This window comes from Lonchura striata, chromosome 4 (assembly GCF_050655825.1).
Source record: "Lonchura striata isolate lonStrDom1 chromosome 4, ASM5065582v1, whole genome shotgun sequence".
Taxonomy (NCBI): Eukaryota; Metazoa; Chordata; class Aves; order Passeriformes; family Estrildidae; genus Lonchura; species Lonchura striata.
In genome coordinates, this window is record NC_140706.1 from 10,822,544 (window position 1) to 10,840,492 (window position 17,949).

The window sequence follows — 17,949 nt, forward strand, 5'->3', positions numbered from 1 at the left end:
TTTGGGAGCTGTTTTGTTCTGCACACTTCTGTCACATGTACGTTTTGAGTAGGCTTGAAATTTCTTAAAGTAGGCAATTGCTATATAGGTTTATAAAGTAGCAGCTCTCAATTTGCTTTTTATGAACACTTGAGTTTCAAGCACAGGTCAATATAAAAAAATTTCTACAACTGCACAACCTTGCTCAGTGAATTGAACTAATCACTACAGTGTAAAGCAAAACACATAACAGAGGATAATTTGCCATTTTATTCATTGTCATTGTCTCCCAGGTAACAAATGATAGAACAAAAGGAAGTGTCCTCAAGTTGTACCAGGCGAGGTTTAGGTTAGATACTGGGAAAAATTTATTCACTGGGAGAGTGTTAAGGCATTGAGACAGGCTCAGGGAAAAGGGGTGGAGTCGTCATCCCTGGAAGAGTTCAGATGTGTGGATGTCACACCTGGGGACGTGGTTTAGTGGTGAACATGGTGCTGCTGGGGTAGTGGTTGGACTCTGATATTGGAGGTGTTTTCCAGCCTAATGACTACAAATGTTGCCATGAAATCTTACCATTCATCTCACATGAAGCTAAGCATGTTCCAGATAGATATTTGCAGAGAGAAAGCCTAAGAACTGGAGCTCTTTGGAATATGGTCCTAAATGTGCTCCAAAGATTGTATCATCTCCCTGTTAGGTCAACTCTTCCTTTAGTCTGTCTTATAATTCCAGTATTTATCACCCATTTAATAGCTTTTTAATATTTTATTACTTCCTCCCATGCATCCCTTCCTTCTTGGGAGGAATCATAAATGTCTGTGGAGCTCTCTTATTTTCATCACTCTGATTTTTTCTTAAAATTTTCATTTGCCCTAATTGCTTGTAAAAAATGTCATTGATAAGCTGTTATTGTGCTGTCAGGACAATATTCTTTAGTAATTAGTATCTGCTTCACTGTTTGAGTGTATTTGTAGCTTCCTGCCTTATGCTTGCATTGTAAGGTTCTAGGAGGAAGCACCTTCTTGGAATTCTGTGGATGGACAGCAACTGTGAAAAAAGAGTGTAAACTAGAAAACTAAACCTTGCCACATACACTCTCCTGTAATTAAAGTAGTAAGTAATAATAATTTAAAAGCTCAAGTTCTTTCTAAGGTTCATGCAGTTGCTTAAAAATATCAATTGTTGTACAGTTTTAGTTGTGATTCTGTTTGGGATATAGGGAGCAGAAAATAGGAATTTAGCCAAAAGATTTTTCTAGAAAAAGGTTTTTTATTTTCAGTGATATTAAAAAATATTAATGTAGATGGAAATCAGATTTTTGGAAAATCTGAATTTGCTTCTATTACTAAGTAGTTTAGTCTCACTAAAATTGGCATTTAACAAAGCACTTACTGGAGCTGTTGAGGCAGCTGGTTCTTGGTTAGGATAGTACGCCTTTCTCCATGTCTAAGTCCGAAAATACTGTGTATCTCTAAGGCTGAATAAATTCACTACTCAGATATGTTTCCTTGGAAACAACTCATAATTTAAAAGCACATGCAGCAATGCAGCCCTTATGTAATTTATTAATGTGAAAGACCTGGCTCTCGTGAGCCATATTAAATAGATCAGCCTTTATTGGCAGGAAAAAGGAATTTTCTTTGATTACAAATACAGCTTTTCAAGTGCTATTAGATAGTGAGATATTTGTGAGTGGGGTTGATAACGCTGTTTTTGTGCCAAATTGTGCTGCCCATTTGGGTGAGAAGGTTCAATCACTTTCTTCTTGAAGAATATGATTACTCAGGACATTCTCCCTGTCTTAAGAACTTCCCTCTTTATTGCTGCTGGAGTGCTGCAGTTTAGAATGGGTTGTCCTGCTCTTCCTTTTCTAAGATGCCACATTTCAAGGAATAGAATTTTTAATTCGAGTTTAAACAAAGAAAAATTTTCCTTTCAGTTCCTTCTCAGGGCACTATTTCAGCTATGTCCTTGTTTGTATTGCAGTAGAATGAGTGATCCTCACAGATCTTTATTTTAGACTCATAAAAATATATAGTGTCTCTATTCCAAAGCAGTCTCCAGTCTGGACTAAACAACACCTCAGTTAAGAATACAGTTCTGCAGAATTGTTTGAGGCAGGGAATTATTTGGAATGAGAATGGCCCAGGCCTGTTCTAGGCAGCAGAAGGAAGTTGTTCATCTTCCCAAGCTTTTTGACTGCTGATATTCCAACCAGTCATGCAGACTGAGAATTCAGGTCAGCTTTCTGAGGTGTCAGTGAAAGTACCTGTGTGCAAGGTCTCTAATAAGTAACTTTACTTCTTTCATTCCTCAACCAGAATACATTGCTCATCCTTCCATTCTTTTTTACTTCTTTCCTTACAAAGCTGCTAAAATTGACTAGAGTCAATTAAGTGGGTTTTTTTTTTTGTTTTGTAAGCATCATCTTAAAAAAAAAAAATCAGAAGAGTTATAACAATTAATTTCTCTTCTTGAATTTATTGTACTGCTCTTTGTCTGAAAGTCTTTGTTGTCTCAGGCATACTTCCCTAAAATTGCCTACCTGGTCTGATGGGCTCTGTTTTCAGTTCACTGACATGCTTGAGAAAATTTTGCAATCCATTCTTTCTTGTGACCTTTTTTCTGTAATATAAACACCTCAGACTGTTTGCGTATTTGTTTCAACAGATTTGCCATGTTCCACAACGTCAGGATACCAAAAGAAAACATACTGAATATAGCTGGAGATGTCACAGCTGAGGGGAAGTACTCAAGTTCTATCAAGGTATGAAACAAGGGTTTGTTTTAATAAATATACAAAGGTATAAGTAGGTTGAGAGACAGAGCAATGGGTCTCGTATGTCAAGAAGTCAGGATACCTAACTTAAGAACGCTGTTGGCAGTTTCACATGAGATACGAATATTGGTTTTTTATTTGCATTTCAGAGATGTCTCAGCTCACTGATCCCAAAGAGTTTAGAGTTTGGCTATGCTCAGGCATGACTATTCTGAGTCTCACCTGAATGCCTCATTTGAATGAGTTAAGAGACAGAATTGGCAAAACTGCTTCTGATCATGCTACCAAGTTGCATCTTTGTGGGGGTAAAATGAAATGTTAGCCTCAGCATTCATTTTGTGCCTTCTATTCATTCAGGAGGTTAAAGAACGTTTTGGTGCAGCTCTGGGATCCTTGTCCACTGGCAGAATTACAATCACAGGACTTTCCACAGCCAACTTAAAGCTTGCCTTGACAATAGCCATTCGCTTCTCAGCAGCTCGCTGTCAGTTTGGACCAACTGAGGATGAAGAAATACCTGTCCTTGAATACCAAACACAGGTAAATACTTTGGAATTCAATCTACAGACTTCAGTATAATGAAACTCACATTCAGAGCTACTGCAGATCACACTAAGGAATCTGAAGTTAATGAAATTAAAGTTGTCTGTGTCACCTGAAGCATAATTCTAGTACAGCTGTGGGGGTTCGTTCCAGCTCAAAACCTTCTCCTGACATGACCAGGCTTTTAAAGTAAGTTCTTAGAATAGCAAAACCAAAAAAATTCATGTTTCTCTGAAGTATCTAGAAATTTTTGTCTTCTAAAATAGTAACCTTTTAAGCAAAAGACTGTCTTACATGCACATGTGAAAGTGCTGCAGTTTTAGAAAGTAGCATTTGTTTCAAAATATCACTGCTTCTTTTGTTGCTACGCCAAGTTTCTCATTTGTAGCCTGTATGTTTTAAAAGTATAGAACTCAATGACATTCACTGTGGAGAAGTCTCAGGCTAATACTGATTTAAGAGAATTATAACCAAGGTTTACCTGTAGTTTATGCAGATGAAAAACACTTTTTACTCTGAAAAAATAGAAAAACTGCATATAGAATAACTGGGAAAAGGGGAAAATTCAGATTTGCTGAACAACAAGGGTTATTATATAAGGAGTGCTGAAAACAAACCTGCCCAGTTGGTCCTTGCAGTGTGGGTGCCTTTTTCTATGTTGACACTTACCTTGGAATGTTTAAAGACTTAATGAGCTTCTACAGACTGGTAGAAGGTGCCTTCCTTCCACCATTTCTGAATAAGGCAGGGTCTGCTTTCCACTATTCTTTGAGACTCTCAGTTGTTCCCAGTTTTTGCTTGTTCTGTAGGTTCTGCTTGCTGAAACTCTCATTCCCGTCTTCCTTTACCACAAAGACTTTCAAGCAGTTTTTCTTTTTCTTTGTGAGACCCATGGAATGGTTACAACTTCTGTCATGTTTGTACTGAAGAAACGTATGAATCATGACTGACCCTGGCATGCCAGACATTTTATAAACACATGGCAAAAATATGTCTTCAGTCCCCAAAGCTTTAGTGAACCTTTTCCCTGGTTTAACAGAATACTTATCATAAATTCATGAAATGTGAGACCTAAAACAATATAACCATAACTTGTATAAAGAGAACAATAACCACCTATAACATAACTAAATGTAATTAAATTATATTTAGGTGGGTTTTGTTCTCTTCTCCATTAAGTAGTTTTCCATTTGAACACAGTAAAAATAAGTTGGTTCGATAGAATAACATTAAAAACATATATTAATTTGTAATCAAATCAATTTAATTCTTTTCTTTCCAGCAATGGCGTCTTTTACCTTATCTGGCTGCTGCATATGCCTTAGATTATTTCTCAAAGTCCCTGTTTGGGAACTTTTTAGAGTTTTATGCAGGTGTTTTGACAAAGCAAAGGAGTCAGAGACAGGTGAGATGTTTGCATATTTCCTCTTCACTGAGTTCTTACTGTAATAAACTGTAAACTGTTAAATGGAAGACCTATTTAGAAGTCTTAGGCTCTCTTATGATCAAGAATGATAGAGCAATGTCTCAGAAATATGGGGTATGCAAAGTACTGATTGAAGTTGCATTTAGAGAAAAGCATTCAGATTAGTTTTGATGGAGTGATTAACATTTTATTGGTTTTTGTAGGATTGAAGGTTATGTTCTCTTGCAGAATTTTTATCATAAATATATTATGATGGTGTAAATTCAGCTTACAACTGTTATAAATTATTCTACAGGGAGCATATATCAAAGATTTTCTGAAAATACACTAATCTTAAGTCCTGCACAGACTCTCTCAGTCTGACTTGAGCTTGGAATTCACGTTCATGCATTAAAATAAATATTTTTATCAAAAAAAGTTGACTTTTGAGCCTTAATGCTGAATTTTTCATTCAGAATCAGCCCACTGGAATTTATCCCTTAAAAGAGGAAATCTGTCAGCCTCTGTGGAAGGACTGATTCTTAATCAAACTAACTGCAGTATTGGATTTTTACAGCATATAAATTTGATTTATTTTTACAATTTTTGGCAATAAAAAAAATTGTAAGGCCTACATATTGGGTGTTTATTGCTCAGGTCTTAGTTAAGTCCTCAGGGTTTTTTCAGCTAAAGTAAAGCTCAGAAAATAATTTGTACTAATGGTGGGGTGTTTTAATTTCTCCTCTTTGCACAAAACAAAGAAGAATCTGTTTGATTCAGGTTTGATATCAGGTTTTTGCCTGATACTTCATCTCTGGAGGTCTGCAGTGCAGTCACTAATCTTAGAGGAAACAGTGGCTATCAGGAAAAAATCATGATCAGAAAGAATCTCATTGTTGAAAACTTGAAGAATGTAATCCTTATGGATTCTTTTTGTTCTACAGGAGATCTTAACACCAATCACGGAGGTGCTTTTAAACAAGATTTGGTTTTATCAAGCCCCTATCTCCAGAAACCAGAATTCCAAATGAACTTTCAAAGGAAGGTCGACAGAGTTAGTGTAAATGCAGGCTGCTATGATTCTCTGGAGTGTCTGAGGGTGTACATAAAAATTTTCCTGCTCTTTGCAAAACTGATGCTTAAAAGATCAGTGAAAACTCTGTTAGGCAATAAATATTATAAATATCATATTGCTGGCTGGGGAGAGAGATACTGCTTATGTTACAGAGGGAATGGAAGCTTTTTCTGGACAGGCCACCCTCAACCACCTGCTTCTCCATTTTTGGGAGGGAAAGTTTGGCAGGTGGTGAATTAACTCAGTGCTGTGCCAGCTGGTACAGCTGAGCAAAGATACACCCACGTGCCCATTACCTGACAGAAATTATTGCTGTCTCATATAGGAAAGTTGGTGCTGAAGGTTCCTCACTTGTCACAGAATTTTTCTGTGGCACCAAAGAATCTGCTTTGTATTGCCAGTTACTGTTCATTATAAAGCAGTTATCTATGGCTTTAGCTGGTCACCAGCTTAATTTCTATAAAAGTTATTCCTCATTAATAATTTGTTTTTCATAAAGGCTGATTTGGGACGTGAGATTCATGCTTTATCTGCTGCCAGCAAACCTCTGGCATCTTGGACTGCTCAGCAGGCAGCCCAGGAGTGCCGAGAAGCTTGTGGAGGGCATGGATACCTTGCCAGTAAGTTAAAGACATTACATGCACTGATCAAAAACGGAATGGTTATTTTGATGTGTTCTTTGACTGCTGTTGTGCTATGATTTCTGAATTTTAGCAATGCGTTTAGAGGGTATTTTATCCTCTTATCCATATTTTTAAATTTTATTTCATACCTGAAGTCATAAAAAAACCTAACTAAACCAGTATAGGATCTGCACCAGCATTTGGACAGACTGCAAGTAATTCAGTACAAGTACAAGTAATTCAGTCTCAGTTTGAAATATGAAGATGCAGACTTTTTAGATGAAAATTTCTCTTGTCAGTTTAATGCCACACTTTTCTAAAATCTTTATTGTACAAGGTAATCGGTGAATTTTCAAGGTCATCTGTTTGTAACAGTAGTTTTACATACAGGAATAGACAGTTCTCCTGCATTTTGTCCCAGAATAATTATATAATCTCTCTTAGCTTCTACTAATATGTTGCAGTATATTAAACCATGCCCTTGTTCTTCTTAAGTGAATCGTCTGGGTGAAATCCGAAATGACAATGATCCAAACTGCACATATGAGGGAGATAACAACGTCCTGCTTCAGCAAACCAGCAACTACTTAATGAGCTGGATGAATTGCATAAGAGGTATGTTTTCATTGTGGAATCTTACTGGACCAAACAGTGTGTAGCTAATGGAATTAGGAGCTAATTTCATACTGAAAGCAATTGACAGTCATTTAATAATTTTTTGGAGCATAAATAATGTGCTTCAGACTGTCATATGGTACATTCATAAGACTTGCTGCAAGAAATATTCTTTCTCCTGTCTTGCAGCAGCTAGCTAGATGTTTTGCTCTAATCATGTTAAGCCTGATTCTAACTCCCTGAGAAGTGCAGTTTAGTTCAATCAAATTACATCCAAATCTGGGGTTCTAGGCAAAAGAAAGATGGGGACCTGTTAGAGAGGGTCCAGAGGAGGCCACCAAGATGCTCAGAGGCCTGGAACAGCTCTGCTGTGAAGACTCAGAGAGAGAGTCGGGTATCTTCAGCCTAGAGAAGAGAAGGTGTGTTATGACCTTCCAGTACTTATAAAAAAGAGGGAGAGCTGCTTTTTACAGGGGCAGATAATCATGGGCCAAAAGGGAATGGTTTTAAAGTAAAATATGAGAGATTAAGGATAGATATTAGGAAGAAATTCTTCTCTGCAAGGATGATGAGACCTGGAGGGGCCATCCCTGAATGGAGTCATCCCTGCTCAAGGCCAGGCTGGATAGGGCTTGAAGCAACCTGGTCTAGTGGAAGGTGTCCTTGTCTAGGATGGGAGAGTTAGAACAAGATGACATTGAAGGTCCCTTCCAGCCCAAACCATTCTTTGATTCTGTGACTCTGTATTGGTAAAGTCATCATAAGTCTGTTTATTGTACTTGGAACAGCTCATATCACCTGACTTGGTAGCAATATCCATCACCACATCTTGAGCTCTCTAGAATTTGTTTCAGTTTTCCAGCAATGAATTTCACTAGCATCTTACAGAGCTGGAAAATTCAGCAGCTGGAGTTGAATCTTATGGGGAATAATTATAGGCAGTGATGTCAGGTTTTTCCACACTTGTCTACCAGTCTTCTTCTAGCTGGACTAGGCCATAATAATATAAGTATTATGGTCTAATTGCATCTGGCCTGTCAAGTGTATGCATGGCTTTGTAATAGGCTTTTAGTTCCAAAAAGTCTGATTTATTTTCTCATAAATCATTTTTATTTTCTCTGGTATTTCAGATAAAGCTCCTTTTGAATCCCCTTTGGGAACAATAAACTTTTTGCAAGACTACCATCATATTCTTGGCTGGAAATTCACAGCCATTAGCGTTGAAGATTGCATGGACTCCTCAGGTAGGTTTCTGCTGTTATTAAACTGATTCCAGAATTTTAAATTCCTTTCCGAAGAAAAGGATCCAGAGATTTGAGATTCAACCTCTGCTACTTATTAGATATTTGTCATATTTGCTGACATTTTTTGTATCACATGCATTTTTGTTTACTAAGAACATAGTTTGCGTTTCAAAATACATTATATTTTCCCCAAATTCATTTCTGGAATGGAGGATAGCATCATATATTATTTTTTCTCTTTTTTTTCCTCTGAAATAACATCTCTGAGTTAGGGTTTTTCACCACTGTATTGCTGTTTTCCAGTTCTAAGGGGATATCACTAAAATAGCTTCTTTTAGTAAACAATACAAGGGATTTACAAGTATGTTGAAAAAGGCATGAAGTTCATCTGCTTTTGACAGATGCTTTTGATTCTATAGAGAAAAAATGAGTAATGGTGGCTTTACTCTGCTATAATCAAGTATGACATGAGATACCGTTCCCATTTGTGTATCACTGAGCCCAAATTGGCCCTTAGACACAAAAGTTAAAAAGAATACCAACACCTAATGAGAGAGAAATAGCACATACTCTCTCCTCTCATGGAATACCTACTGAACCAGACCATGGTTTAAAAAATGTCTGAATCTGTTTCTTGATCCATTCTGTTAGAAACTGGACTGTTAATCTAGATGCCTTAATTTAGGCTGTGTGTGAACACTCCCTATACCCTAAGGTATATTCTACATTAAATCTTCAACTAAGAAACAAGCAAACTGGATTCATGCAAGGACTTCATGCTGAATAACTTTTTACCTTAATAGTTCTAGGCTGCTCTTAGAAATATGACACAATTATGTAAAAGCTAGTAATTTAAATGTGATTACATTCAGCCACCAGTGAAAACAATGTTGCAAGTCACATGATTCCAATAATTGTGGACTGTCTTCTGTTCTTGTATTCGCAGAAGAGACTTTGTACCTTGCAGGCCTAAGTAAAAAAAAGGAAAAAAAATTATTCAAGTTAAGAGGTTTAAGCTGAGCTGTGACTACACCTTGTCTTCCAACTTAGGATCAGTTTGAAGTAGTGTATGGCCAGACATGATTATGTCTTCACTGTACCCTCACAACCTGACTGATCTCCCCAGATATTTATTGTATCTACATTAATGGCAAAAGTGGCATGTCAATGGCTTGATTAATTAATGCTTTTAGTTTTCATCACTAGTAAAAAAAAATATGATACTGTAGTAGAATTTTCATGTGACTTCTTGCATCATAACTGTGAATGTTAAGAATTTTGCTCTTTTTTCTTTTTTCTAGTTCCTTTAGCAGCTTATAAATGGCTGGTTTGCTACCTGCTCCGAGAAAGTTACCGAAAAATGAATAAGGAGAAGCAGGCTGGACGAAGTGATTTTGAGGCAAAAAACAACAGTCAGGTAATACTTAATAATCTTTCTTATTTTATTTATTTATTTTCATCCAAGTCTTGTGAGTTTCTATTAGTTTTATCTTCTTGTATCATAAAGTACAATTTCCTGAACCATAAAGCAGCAAGTCAAATAACTAATAAAACTTAATACCTGACCATGTGCTTTGCATAGAACATGACAGCATGAGGATAATTACCAACAGCAGAAGTCTTCCAGGATATATTCAGGATATATTTCCCTTCAGAAAAGTTACAGGCATGTGCTGTGTGATGTCTTCAATTTTGATAGCACAACTTCTGAAGACTAAATCTGTTAGTATTAAATACACTGCAGCATCTGATTATTACTTCTCCATCTGCACTTGTGGCCAAATACATAGTGTAGGAAAGAATCTTGCTCTGGCAGGTTGGTAAACTAGATGACCTAATAGGTCTTTTTCATCTCTAATTCCTGTAGTGCAAAGTACTCATGAAAGATACCAGACTGACAGCATTGGAACCTGAAAAGGAAACATTGACAATTTACATACAGCAGATCCACTCTCTCACCAGAGAGTTTTAACAGCTAGGATTGGCTTAACTCCAAATTTCAGCATTTATCCCCAAGCTCACCAGCTTCCTCTACTACCTCCATTGAGGAAAATTGGCTCACATCCAAAGAATGAGCACTTGTCATTTGTCACTGGGAAAGGTCTGTTCCCTTAAGATGGTTGCTGTCATTTACTTTATCTGCAAAGCTAAAAAACAGCAAGAAGGAATAATCAGCATTCAACTCTGCACCTAGAAAGACCCAGCCTGGCTTCAGCGGGGGGTGATCTGTGTGAAACCACTGGTAGAGGGGAGAAAATCTTTCCTGCTTTTACCCTAGAAGCAGATTATTAGAGAAACTCTTCAGGGTCAAATCCAGAATGGGAATATTCAGAAACTCCAGTCTGATTGTAGTTAGCCAGGTTTTGGTGAAGCTGGTGCTGGGGCCAGTGCATTAGAGAGTGAGCTCAGAAATATGAAGATTGTCTTATCTATTATATTTAGAATTCAAAGAGGTTCAGGCACACAAATGATTGTGAGATAGATGTTGATATACTTCAGGTCATTAGGGTTTTTTTTCTCCCTACAATTCATCCTCAGGACAGAAGGACTTTTTATTTTAAATGTCATGCCTCAAAAACATCTGAAAATGATTTACAAGCTATGCTTTGAAGACATGTACATCATGTACATATTTGATTTAAAACTTTCTCAGCATGAACTAACACTTTTCTGTCAGCCCAGTGGTTGACTAATACAAAATATTTGTTCATGCTATGGGGGATCTGTAAGAGATTCCTAGACTATCCCTAGGTTATTTTGGTTTGGATACAGCTTGATAGAAACAATACAGAAGTGCAAGAAATGGGAAAGAGGAAAATAGAATTATAGGAGAGAACAACAGGAAAATAATTCTTAATGTTTCATTTGTGATGTTAAGGCTTATTTCATTCTGACTAGGGAATTAGCATATCTGAAAAAAACATCTAGTATGGGAGCAGTTATCTGTACTGCTGCAGAGAATAGAGGATGTGTATTTTGCTGTTTATAAATATATCTGAGCTTGGACATAAATGTGCCACTGAGCAGCTGCTGTTGAGAGAGACAGTGATCCTTGGAATATGCCTTTTTTATATGCTGCAATGGATCTAAATTCAAGGATAATGCAAGTATTTAAAATAAAAGAATTTAAACGACTCAACTAAGTCTACACTAAAAAAATTAAACACCCAAACCTTAACAAAACAAAACACACACGAGTTACATCATTGCAGCAAGTCAGCCAGAAGAGCAATGGCATCATATTCCCCTGCTGTTCACCAGCTAGAATGTCAGTCAGCAATCTATCCCATGGCAGCACATATAGCAAAGTTAAAGTATATCAATGTAGAGAAGTGTTCTTATGTAAGTACATACAATTACTTAAGGTTTTATACTCTGCATTAACGTAATTGGTGACTTGTCTTCTCGTCAGATAGTTGACAAGGACTAGTTTAATAGTTTCTTCAAAACATGCTGCAATCTATTGCAATCCATCAACAGAATCCCCTCACGCTGACATGGTCAGATTTTTGTTTATTATTTGAAGGGATTGTAATAATTTTTCAATAGGAATATTTTATCTTCTTTATAAAGTGCTGGATCATATAAAATAAATATAAACCTACCTTTTTCCTTCTAGATTCATGTGGGTTTCTTAACAATCCTAAAACCAGCAGACCTGATTTTACATTGTCTTCTTTCTGATGTAGCTTCTTGATCCTATAGAGCCTGGGTGCAACTGGATGCCAAATTACACTGTTAATAGGGATTCAGTCTTCCTTCTGATAGGCATTTCATAAGACATTCCATAAGTAACCTTTACACAGACATTGTGGAAAGTGTTTTCTCCTACTGTTTCTTAGAATTTCTCAAGCTAGATCATCACACCTGAACCAGCTGAACTCCACTAACTTCACCAGACCAATGCCATGCTGTACAGGCTGAGGAGTGGCTCTTTGTATTTTGTTACTCAGTGTTCTTCCCTTCTCCTAAGGTGTTCTACTGTCGGTCTCTGGCTCTTGCTTTTATTGAGCAGACAGCCTTACAGCGCTACCACGACTACACTCACGATCCCAGCGTCCCGGCAGCTCTGCAGCCAGTGCTTAGGGATCTCACTGCTCTCTATGGGCTCTGGTCCTTGAGTAAACACCTGGCTGTGCTCTACCAAGGTGAGATCAGCTCCCTGAATGTTCTGTGTATGTCACTTTTTTATAAAAAGTACAAAAAGTATTCTCTGGCCGGGGCAGGGAATCCTAAGGATGATTTATGTTGCAGTATTTTCTTACTGTTTGTTTAATACGAAACAATCATTCTCGACCAAATTTTCAGGAGCTGGAATCTGCAGTGAAAAATTAACCCAAAAGTCTCTCTATTACCTTAGAGATGATGGAGAGATCACAGGTTTTGCTGTGATCCAGTGCTTGTGTGAGAGGATGAGGGATAGGCAGCAAGATGCTGTAGTGTAGTTCGTTACTGCAGAAGGCTCTGCATGGCTTGGATTAAGAGTTTTGCAGTCAGCTCATTAATGAAAGACTGTCAGTTCAATTACACAGGTGCAGCTACCTAGTCTTGCCTACTGAGCTCATGAACTTGGCAAAAAGTTTTTATCAGTGTAATCTTAACTGGTATAAGCTTCTCTGTGAATGTCTCTAAGGTGGCTATGCTTCAGGTGAACAACCTGGGAAATTTATTCAGGATGCTATTCTGGAGCTCTGTTACAGGGTAAGCCTGATTATTGTGATTAAGTATGTAGTATATAATCGCTAAAAGAGGGATACATGGCTTATAGTCATCAGAATATTCTTTACTTTAAGGGGTAATTTAGCAGGATATTACATTAATAATTTCTGAGTAATTTTCTGTAAAGTTTAGCAGCTCATTAACCCTGAATCTAGTCTTAGTTTATTTCAATAAATGGATAACAATATGTCCTAGCAAATAACAACATAGCATTTGTGGCCTTGCAATCTTATTGGAAAGCCAGTGAAATATTTCAACACAGTTATTCTTATTTCATTTTTGAGTTAGTTTGTGATTTATTTTTTTTTCTTAGCACAAAAGCTTTCCAAACCGTAACATATTCTTTGCTGGTCAGGAAAATTTTAAAAATAATCTGGTCGTTATGTTTTTAAAGTTCAAAAATATATGTGTAAGCAGCACCATATTGGTTAAAATGTGTTTAAAACTCCCTAGGTAAAGGAGGAAAACATTTGAAATACAGTCTCTTTTGGCAGTTAGGGAGTGAAAAAATTACAATTAAACTAGGCTACTTATTGTGGTTTTCTCTTAAATTATCAAAGCTGGCACTTTATGAAAATAATTTGTATGCTGCTCTGTAGTTCAGCCATAGAAAACTAGAGAAGTTGTCAAATGTATGTCTTTTGGTTTTAAACAGTTGAAAGATGATGCAGTTGCCCTGGTTGATGTCTTTGCTCCTTCTGACTTCATTCTCAATTCCACCATTGGTAAAGCAAGTGGAGAGGTAAGAAAACACATTGTAAATATTTTAAGTTTGATCATGAAAAAGATTATTGCCTGTAATTAGCCTTAACATATTCAAGACATTTCACAAGTACAAAAGAAAAGAAAGACACTTTTTCAGTGGAAAATACTACCAGAGTTAAATTGATATCATCAGAAAATGAACTTTTTTGTTTGCTGGAGATAAACTTCAATGGGAAACTTGTACAGCATTGCTGTAGTTTGCTGTTGTGGCCATCTGTGCACTGAACTGGAAAAGGGCTGAGAGAAATTTTTAGGCAGTTACACAAAGCTAGAGTTAGAAGCACAGGAAGAGCCATACTGGATTCAGTTCACAGAATACTCTGGGGCAGACAGGGATGGATGGCCAAAGAGAGCCCTGTGAAACAGATGAAATAGCAAAGTGTTCTTTTCCTGATGCCTCAGCTGTTGGCAGTTTAAGAGATGTCTCATGCTATAGGTTCTGTTTGTATCATTCTGTTAGAAGCCACAGATGTCTATTCTCCATTTTTTCCATCCATTTTCAAATTCAGCTGTCATTTGGCTTATATCACACCATCATTTCTACAGTTTGAGTATTGCTGGAAAATACTTTCTAGTCCCAGTCCATATCTATTTGCCATCTATGGGAGCCTTTTCATTCCTCTGACAGACCTTGTTTTCCTTCTCTGTGTATTTTCTGCTTCTGCCATATCCTTTCGGAAGTGGCATAACCAGACCTACAAGCAGGACTTGGGATGTGAGTGCACCATGGAGTTGGCTACAACAGCTCCTCGTCCCTCCCTGCCTTTTTTTGGACATATTTCAAAATCTGTATTTTATTCCAAATTCTCAGCAAACCAAAATTCTTGCTGATTGTGCCAAACCTACTCATCAAGGCTATGGGATAACTATTCTGTAGGGACCAGTGTCACTGTAGAGTAGTTTGGGTTGGTGTGGATGGATGCTGCAGACAATCCCTGGAGCCTGGGGAGCCTGCCAGGATGTTTGACAGGAATGCTGCATCAGATTCTGTGGTTTTCAGTATTTCCTGTGACTTCTTGTCTGAAGTTGTCTCTTGTTCCCATGGTGATCCAGCAGTACAGAGGGCAGAGCAGATGTTTCTGAGCTGACCTAACACAAACACAGTGATTACTTTGTTAGCACAGTCTTTGCAAATGAGTCAGGAAAGGCTGCCTCTACCTACCCATCTATCGCCTGGAGGGCTAGCATCACTATAGTCATCACTGGACACCTTGTTTCCATTTCTATAGGTTTTTGAGGATTAAATTAATGCGAGGTCGTGGGAGGGAAGCTCTGAAGGTAACTCTGCAGAGAAGGAACACAGTTCATTAGAATGTTAACAGTATCTGTATTGACCAAAAGCCCATTTTAACACAATTTTCTGTCTCTGGCAGAAGCTGCAAGCAGATGCTATAGGCAGAAATATAAAATATGGTACAAGTGTATAATGATCCATTCCTAGAATAGTATCCCCTTTCTAGCAGTCACCTGGAGATTTCTTATCAGTGTCTGATAAAGCTGTCATGATGGTTTTGGCTGGCTCCTCATTGGGTACCTCTTAGTTCTTGCAAATGCAGAAACCATAGAGACTTATCAATATTAGACACTAATATTAGGAGTATTATATGTGAGAAATGCATGTAGGAATCTAAACACTTCCTTATATACTTTTTTTATAAAGTCATTGAATTATTGAGAAAATAATTTTAATCAGTGCTATTCAACCCCTGTTCTATAGAATTCAGGAACGTTTTTCTGAACTGCCTGTAAGTCTGGTTTCAACTTGTGTAAATATTTTCAACTGAAATTCAGAAAAGGCTGCCAATCCCTCACCCAAAATACTTAATAAAGATCATTGTCTCCTGGCTGTCTATGTTTAATCCTCTATTCATTGCTATCTTTGCACCTTCTAAGAACCAATGCAAACATTTGAGTAAAAATTACAGCATGGTAAAGAATGGATTATCCAAGTATAACAAAAAGGTGAGATTAATTCAGGATAAGGTGTGTTGTGCTGCAGTGGAGTGCCTTGCACCATAACCCAAAGATCATAACTGGAGCTGAGGAGAAATTTCAATTTCTATTATAGGCAGCTTAAGCCATAAAGAATAATTTAGATTCTCTTTAAAAGAAACTGATGGAGTGAATAATTTCTCCATAAAAGTTTTGACAATCTCAGCCTAAGTCTGTAAAGGTATTGCCACATTTATTTCAGGATTTATTAAAAATTGTTAGACAACATTTAATCAAAATTAGAATGGAATAATTAATTTACATTAGCCCATGTAATCAAAGTAAAACATATTTAATAATAAATATATTTCAATATTTAAGTCATCACTGATATTTAGGGCCACAGCATATTTTGATGAAGAAAAAAGGCATTTCACTTTACCTCACTGAATGCTTTTATACCACATTAATATTTTGTTACACTGTATTCTCTTACAGCTGAAAAGATGTTCTGTCTTTCCTGATTTTTCTATAAAGTTATTTCAAGTTTTAAGCTTTTGTTAGTTATGCATTGACAAATATTGCTAAAATTATACTTTTGCAAAATTTGCTTCTTTTAAACTCTTACACAAAAAAAAAAAAATATGCAAATTGGTAAAATGGCAAATAAGCAATCTGCTCTGGGAGAAGAATTTCTTATGCTCAAATCAAACAGTTCACACTGGGAAAGAAGTTCTGTTACTTTCCAGAAGAGTGTTCAAAGATAACAACAGCTGTCCATGGGTGCTTTCAGACACAGTCCTCAGGTTGGGACACAACAACAATTGGCTTAATATAATCTTGTTTCCAAATTTCTGCCTTTGATAGTGTAACTCCTGTCAAGTTGAAAACGAGAGATAATAAAAGTTTCTGGTTTCCTGCTCTTATGCCAATGATAGTTTAAATGATTTACACAGAAATCTCACTTTGAAATTGTGTCCTTATTGTTCTGTTTGTTCTTGCCTGTACATAATTGTTCACATTTCTTATATAGAAATTCAATCAAAATCTCATTTCAGCCAATAAGTTAACTTAATAATTTATCTTGCAGAAGTTTTGTTTCTTCTCTATGCATTAATCCTTTTTTTCTTAATTGTTTTGCAGATATACAAAAATATATGGGGAGAGATCCTTCAAGGCAACAAAGCTCTGAACAGACCTTCCTGGTGGGCAGAATTTTGCAGTAATAAACCTGTTATAGGCAGGCTGAGGTCAAGATTGTAAACCAAACAACTTTTAAGGGTCTGGATGGGCCTGAGATGGATACCTTGTTATAAACATCAGGAGGAAATTAGACCATATGAACACCAAAATGGAATGGATTTTCATTGAGATGTGCCAAGTTTTAAAATAACTTTGAAATCAAGTCCAACTTGATCTGAGAGACTGTTACCATAATAAAGACAAGATCCAAGAGCAGCACATCTCCACACTATAGATATTTTCTCAATGAAATTTTAAAATATGAAGATTTATTATAATCACTTCTTTGCAAAGTTTATAATAAAATTTTCCAATCACTCTCTGTTGTTACTTTCATATAACAGAAGGTAAATAATTAAAACACATTTGCCACCAGGAATTATGAATAAGCTGATAAAGGCAGAAAAGAAAATTAGGACAAGCTGGACAAAACCTGTATTAACTATGATTATAGCAACTTCGGGGGAGCATTTTTCCCCCTGCTCCCCTGTCCTCAGATTGCAGAGAGCCACCTATATTGCCTTTCAGAAGACAAGAAGGGAAGAGGTGAGGACAAGCAATCATTTCAGTGTGAACAAAGGCAGGTATCTGTCCTTGGAGCACGGGGGAGTTTGCTGACTGCCCCGGTTCCGAGGAACCAAACAGCAACGTGGCAACGTGCGAAGATGGCTCTGATAGGTGGCACACCCTGTGTTGTCTTAGCTCAAAAATTGGAAACAATCACCATTGTTAACTTTTAGCTGAAAGGAATGTTCTTTTAGTAAAGATAGCTTCTTGGCCAGACTGAGAGCAGTTTTAGATGTTAATTTTACCAGCACAAGTTCAAAATTATCACCCTCAACACACTTCAGTTAAAAGAAAAGCTGAACAAAAAGTCTGAAATTCTATGGCTGTTGTTTATAGTCCCACTGGAAAAATGGATAAAAGCTATCCTGTTAAACTGTATTTTTTTTTTCCTTAATTTCTTTTATTTTTCACCAGAGATAGTCAGTGTTGCCTATGGTTTTTCCTGCCTTTATTCTTTCTT

General features: G+C 36.9%; 1 protein-coding gene across 3 annotated transcripts in view; it reads left to right on the forward strand.

Annotated features, from left to right (window-relative positions):
* ACOX3 (acyl-CoA oxidase 3, pristanoyl) overlaps window positions 1–17,240 on the forward strand; it is a 31,067-nt gene extending 13,827 nt beyond the window's left edge. For 2 of the 3 annotated variants that reach the window (XM_021550773.4, XM_085577642.1), the window contains exons 8-18: window positions 2,651–2,747; window positions 3,117–3,299; window positions 4,585–4,707; window positions 6,282–6,402; window positions 6,901–7,020; window positions 8,151–8,264; window positions 9,566–9,681; window positions 12,238–12,412; window positions 12,898–12,965; window positions 13,639–13,725; window positions 16,824–17,240. In XM_021550773.4, the coding sequence (XP_021406448.3) occupies window positions 2,651–2,747; window positions 3,117–3,299; window positions 4,585–4,707; window positions 6,282–6,402; window positions 6,901–7,020; window positions 8,151–8,264; window positions 9,566–9,681; window positions 12,238–12,412; window positions 12,898–12,965; window positions 13,639–13,725; window positions 16,824–16,943 (1,324 nt within the window). In that variant the 3' untranslated portion in view covers window positions 16,944–17,240. The remainder of the gene's footprint in view (window positions 1–2,650; window positions 2,748–3,116; window positions 3,300–4,584; window positions 4,708–6,281; window positions 6,403–6,900; window positions 7,021–8,150; window positions 8,265–9,565; window positions 9,682–12,237; window positions 12,413–12,897; window positions 12,966–13,638; window positions 13,726–16,823) is intronic. The other variant, XM_085577641.1, reaches the window with a different exon arrangement.
* The last annotated feature ends 709 nt before the right edge of the window (window positions 17,241–17,949 follow it).